General features: G+C 43.8%; 1 protein-coding gene across 3 annotated transcripts in view; it reads right to left on the bottom strand.

Moving 5' to 3' along the window:
- Positions 1–1801: 1801 nt before the first annotated feature.
- Positions 1802–6283, bottom strand: part of TBPL2 (TATA-box binding protein like 2) — a 246019-nt gene continuing 241537 nt past the window's right edge. For all 3 annotated transcript variants that reach the window (XM_083619315.1, XM_083619316.1, XM_083619314.1), the window contains exons 5-7: positions 5271–5438; positions 3852–3946; positions 1802–2162 (exon numbers count right to left, since the gene is read on the bottom strand). In XM_083619315.1, coding sequence (XP_083475441.1) covers positions 2083–2162; positions 3852–3946; positions 5271–5438 — 343 coding nt within the window. In that variant the 3' untranslated portion in view covers positions 1802–2082. The remainder of the gene's footprint in view (positions 2163–3851; positions 3947–5270; positions 5439–6283) is intronic.

The raw sequence follows: 6283 nt of genomic DNA, 5'->3' as shown, positions 1-6283 counted from the left end.
GCGCTACCATAAGAGGGCGGAATGGAGGTGACGTATTTAAGGGGCGGGGATGAATGGGGGACGGTGTTTGATGGGGAAGCGGTTCCTATTGGCTGCCTCCCTGCCCAATCCAAGGCCGACTCCGTTTCCGCTGGATTTCATTCTTGCCCTCCTATAATTTGGGAGTATTTTCACTTTTACTTATTGGGTTATTATTATTACTACTACTACTACTATTATTATTTATTGTATTTTAGTGTTTTGTTGGAAGCCGCCCAGAGTGGCTGGGGAAACCCAGCCAGATGGGCGGGGTATAAATAAATAAATAAATAAATAAATAATAATAATAATAATAATAATAATAATAATAATAATAAAATAATAATAATAATAATAAAATAATAAATAATAATAAAATAATAAAATAATAAAATAATAAAATAATAATAATAATAATAATAATAATAATAATAATTTCTCTGCGCATTTTTTTTTTGCATAGGGTTTAAAGGTTGCCGGCTGCCGAAAGGAGAAGCTGACTTTGGAACCGGGGAACATTAAATTTATGTGATTATGAAAGTTAAATATAAACTCAACGTCAGGCAAGGAGTTAAAAGGTTCGCGTTGGTTTGCCTTTGAAGCCGAAGTTGTGAAATTCGCACTTGCAGGAACAATAGGAAAACCAAAAGGCAGCCATTCCATAGACAAAGGATATGGTGTTGGACTTTCGGAGGAAGAGACGAGAACCAGCCCCGCTGTACCTCGGGGAGGGCTGTGTGGAGAGAGTCTCTTCCTTTGAATTCCTAGGAGTTTATCTCAGTGAAGACCTTACTTGGAAGATCAATATAACCCAGGTGGCTAAGAAAGCCCAACAGAGACTCCATCTCCTCAGAGTATTGCGGAAGAATGATGTCAATCAACATTTGATTATCTCTTTCTACTGGTCCACAATAGAAAGTGTCCTTTCATACTGCATCATGGTGTGGTCCACTGGTTTGACATCATCTGATAGGAAGTGCCTACAGAGGGTGGTGAATACAGCACAAGATGTTATGGGCTGTCCCGTGAATCCGCTGGATGACATTGCGGAAGAACGTTGCCTCAGGAGAGTGAGGAAAATTCTCAGGGATGTTTCACACCCTGGCCGGCCCTTTCTTGATCTCCTGCTCTCAGGCAGAAGATATAGAAGCACGATTAGTCGCACCAACAGGGTAAATAACAGCTTCTATCCGTGGGCTGTTAGGCTGCTGAATGAAAAGATAACAACAGGGCAACTGACCTTCGTGTTTGGTGGCTGCGCGTCAGTAAACGAGGGGAATTAAAACTAGGAGAGCTGAGTGAGGCATGCTCGTGTAATCTCGCTGTATACAAGTTGTACAAATGACAATAAAGTATTTCAATTTCAATTCTCTGACATCTGCAGTCATCTGGATTTTACCGTGTAGTTTCCCAACCAACGCTGTCAGCAATATGCTAATGACACACACCTCTGCTTCTCCTTTACAGGAGTAAATGCTCCGTTTTCTGTTTCCCTGCCTCTTTCCTTGCAACAGTGGTGTGGACAGACATATTTAAGACCGTGTTCATGGAAGACAAACATACTCGGCTATGAGCGATCGCCAAAGAAAAAGACAACCTGCTGAAATGCTGATGAGCTAGAACCAGGCCTTCCAGTCAAATGGGTCTCCCATTCCACATCAGCCAATGTGGCTAGACTACATATTGTTTAACGAATAATTAAAAAAACAACAACCCAGTACTTTAATAGTGTGATTTATCTTTATTTTAGACAAAAATACATTTAAAAAACGGGGAACATTTCAATTTCAACAGTATTCCAAGACGCTAACCCGTTCCCTAAAGCATTCTTACAGAACTAGTTTTTGTATTTCATATCTCTTTTATCACATTTCACACTGTTCAAAATTCATAGCCTTTTTTCTGTAAGGAATTCACAAGAAGAAGAATACGATGAAACAGACTGACGGCCTCAAACTAACAGAGGATTAGAGGTATTTGACTGTCAACAGTCAATTTGTGTGTTTGAGAATTTTGTACTTGATGCTAAAACTCACCTAAACTATACAATTTATCAGAAAAAAATTAAGAAGCTTTCTTAAAGCCCTTCAGGATTGGATAGATGTTTTCAAATGCTTCATATATTTCAGAACGGTATTTGGCACCTAGGAAAAATGGTTTTGAAATGAGCATTAATAACATTCATAAGAAATGAAATGAAGTTAGGAGCAATGCCCTAAAAATGTTCTCTGCCAGGAGAGTAAAGTTGAAGGGGGAAATGGGGGGAAATTTTCCATAGCGCAGCCCTTTTGAACTCCATTATCAGAGTGGGATGGTTTTCGATCATCTCCACTAGACTGGTTGAAAAGCCTACCATAGTAGATGACACCTTCCTTCCTTGTCAGTTCCTGGCTTATAATGTTAATTACCATGTCAGTTTGGACAAACTGTTTTTCTAGTTCAGCATCTTGCACCTGGCCTGAACAGAGACAAATCTATCTCACATTTATTTTCCCTAGATGCCACCACAGCATTCTGTTTGGGTTCGTTTTTCTTAAACCTGCCAGCTATCCATTTCAATGAGAAATCAATAGTTTTTTTATTAAGAATGTACACTATTCACTTTCCCCCTAAAACAGCTATCCTGTTTCCCGCTTCTCACATGTGGTGTGTACACACACACACACACACACATTTATCCTATCACCATTATGTATCTTGTAATGTACGCCGGGGTGCCTGGCGTGCTCTGGTCCATGGGGTCACGAAGAGTCGGACACGACTAAATGACTAAACAACAACAACAATGTAAATATTATATATTATGTAAAATTGCATAATTTTACATAATATATAATAAAATATTACAGTGGTACCTCGGGTTAAGTACTTAATTCGTTCCGGAGGTCCGTTCTTAACCTGAAACTGTTCTTAACCTGAAGCACCACTTTAGCTAATGGGGCCTCCTGCTGCTGCCGCACCGCCGTAGCCCGATTTCTGTTCTTATCCTGAAGCAAAGTTCTTAACCTGAAGCACTATTTCTGGGTTAGTGGAGTGTGTAACCTGAAGCATATGTAACCTGAAGCATATGTAACCCGAGGTACCACTGTACATAATAAAATAAAATTACATAATATATATTATGTAAAATACATAATATTATGTATTTAGACACAGCGGGTGGCGCTGTGGTCTAAACCACTGAGTCTTGGGCTTGCCGATCGGAAGGTCAGCGGTTCGAATCCCCGCGACGGGGTGAGCTCCCGTTGCTCGGTCCCTGCTCCTGCCAACCTAGCAGTTCGAAAGCACATCAAAGTGCAAGTAGATAAATAGGTCAATAAATAGACAAACGTCGGCTCCCTCAGTCAGTATAGCGAGATGAGCGCCGCAACCCCAGAGCTGTTCGTGACTGGACTTAACTGTCAGGGGTCCTTTACCTTTAATATTTTTGCAGGATTCAGAAAAGGACCTTAAATTCTTTTCTTCATTATAGTTTTAGGGCAGAAGTGATGCTTAAAATGCTTTTCACATTTCACACATCAGTAAACCGAGATAATCACACTACACTGATCTGGGTGTAATAAAACAAAACTGTTCTTAGGCTGCAGTCCAATACGACTAACCTATGCATAAGCCCTGCTGAATTCAGTGGGACTTCTGAATAGATAGGTATAGGATTGCACCGATTGTCACACGGTGCAATTTTGGTAGAACAAATGTAAGATGTCTGATTTTACAGCTCCCATACATTTCAACAGGGCTCGCACTGGAGATGTTTCCAACAGACTGTGCCTATAGCCTTTTCCTCCCCTTCACATGCAAACTCCTAGGTCAATAGTTTGTGCATCACTTACCAGTTAATACCACTTTTCCAGACACAAAGATAAGCAATACAATCCGTGGTTTGACCATTCGATAAATGAGGCCAGGAAACAGTTCTGGTTCATAGCTGTTTAAGAAAGAATTAAAATGCATGACGTTAGAAAATCATTTGACATTGTATGTGACTAATGGAAGGGTTTTATGTGACTTTGGGGTTTAATGCATCAGAAAGGGGGAGGTGAGATATCAAAAGAGCGTCTACCCTCTTCGAAAGAAAAAGGGAGGAAGCAGCTTCTGAAAAGGTCATGAGGGACACAGATAGTCCAGGTTAGCAAAGCCAGCAAGAATCATTGTGGAATTATGTGAGAGGATACAATATCAGCACCAGGCTATGTTCATATGACCGCTTACTCCAAATCCATTGCACACCACAATGATGCAAGCCCTCCATTCACAAGCAGTGTAAATGGGGCTACGTGGGGCTACCTTTGAAGGTGACCTGGAAACTACAACTAATCCAGAATGCAGCAGCTAGACTGGTGACTGGGGGCAGCTGCCGAGACCATATAACACCACTCTTGAAAGACCTACATTGGCTCCCAGTATGTTTCTGAGCACAATTCAAAGTCTTGGTGTTGACCTTTAAAGCCCTAAACGGCCTTGGCCCAGTATACCTGAAGGAGCGTCTCCACCCCCATCGTTCTGCCCGGACGCTGAGGTCCAGCTCCAAGGGCCTTCTGGCGGTTCCCTCATTGCGAGAAGCAAAGCTACAGGAAACCAGGCAGAGGGCCTTCTCGGTAGTGGCGCCCGCCCTGTGGAACGCCCTCCCACTAGATGTCAAAGAGATAAACAACCACCTGACATTCAGAAGACAGCTGAAAGCAGCCCTGTTCAGGGAAGTTTTTAATGTGTGACATCTTAGTGTATTTTTTGGCCTTTGTGGAAGCCGCCCAGAGTGGCTGGGGAAACCCAGCCAGATGGGCGGGGTACAAATAATAAATTATTATTATTATTATTATTATTATTATTATTATTATTATTATTATTATTATAAAGCAGCAGAGGACTAGAATGTGATCTTGCCCCGAGGGCAAAGTACTCCCCGGTTTGCACACCCACAAGCTATTTCAGGCATCTCCCCTGTTAAGTTGTGGGTGAACATATTAGACGACACAGCGATTCTTCAACAGCTCTTGTTTATTCAGAGGCCAGAACAGAACTGAACTGAAGGGTTCAGTCAGCCTGCTTATATAGAGCTCCAGTACCATGTAACTGTAACAATTTTCTAAAACTATCCAATCACTGAACGTCACTTTTGATCCCTTATTTGCATAACTATCTACAGTATCCCCCTGCTGGCCCAGGGTGAGAACTTCAGTACATAACATCCCCCAAAAGAGGAAGAGCAAATGTTCTGTTTTCCTTTCCAACAGCGGTGTGGATGGACGTACCTACTGAACTGCTGATGCGTGAGAACCAGGCCTTCGAGCCGGATGGGAAATCTCACATCGCAGCTGCCCACCATGTTCTGTATTTTGAAATCCAGGAACTTAGCAGGGAATCCAAGCTTCTGCACCACACGGGCGTACTTCCTGGCTGCCAGCCGCGACTGTTCTTCGCTGCAGGTTCACAAACACACAAAAAGGGGGGTGGGGCAGAAATCCAGCCAGCAAAGGTTTGAGGCATAGCTGTCAACTTACAGTTTTGAAAATAAGGGACCAGCAGCCTCGAAAATAAGGGATCAGCAGCCAAAATAAGGGATTTTCCCAGCACAGGTATGTTCAACTTCTGAGCCCCTCCGAGCCAAAGGCAGAAAGCCCAGCCAGCAGCCAAACGAAGCCTCAAGCAGTGGTTCCCACAGCACAGCAACCCAGGAAAGGGGATGCAGCAAGGAAAACCACCGTCACCTCTCCGCTGGGAAGCGCTGAGCAAAGGGGAGTCCCCAGGCAACGCGGCTCCACCCCCCAGTCGTTCTTAGACTCCTTATTGGGTGAGCAACGCAGCCAAGCAACACAGTTGGAGCCTCCCTCCTCCCTGGCCGGCAGGGAGGGAGGGAGGGAGAGGAGCTGCTTCCTTTGAAACCCGGGAAATTTATGGGACATCATCAATAAGGGACAGCAGCGGGACACGGCGCTGGGAAAAGGGACTGTCCCGCCAAATAAGGGACGCTTGACAGCTATGGTTTGAGGAGGGCTATAGGTTGGTCTGTGCTTGGCAATGGTTCCATAAGGATACAGCAGAAGGGAGAGAAGCCAAACAGGAGCATCATCTGCTTGGCTGAGAAGCCAGCTCTATCAGGCTTCCCCTCCAACAGCTATCATTGGACAGCGCACCTTCCATCAGGTTGCTGCAGAGGGAACCAATGGAGCAGGGCCGCCCCATTGACTGCTGAGAGGCTGCAACTTTTGACATCTCTCCTTGAGCCATTTCCCATCCCAGCTGGTCTAGTGGCCTGAGTTTGCTC

Source organism: Podarcis filfolensis (assembly GCF_964270895.1).
Source record: "Podarcis filfolensis genome assembly, chromosome: 1".
Taxonomy (NCBI): Eukaryota; Metazoa; Chordata; class Lepidosauria; order Squamata; family Lacertidae; genus Podarcis; species Podarcis filfolensis.
This window is presented reverse-complemented; position numbering and strand designations above follow the sequence as displayed.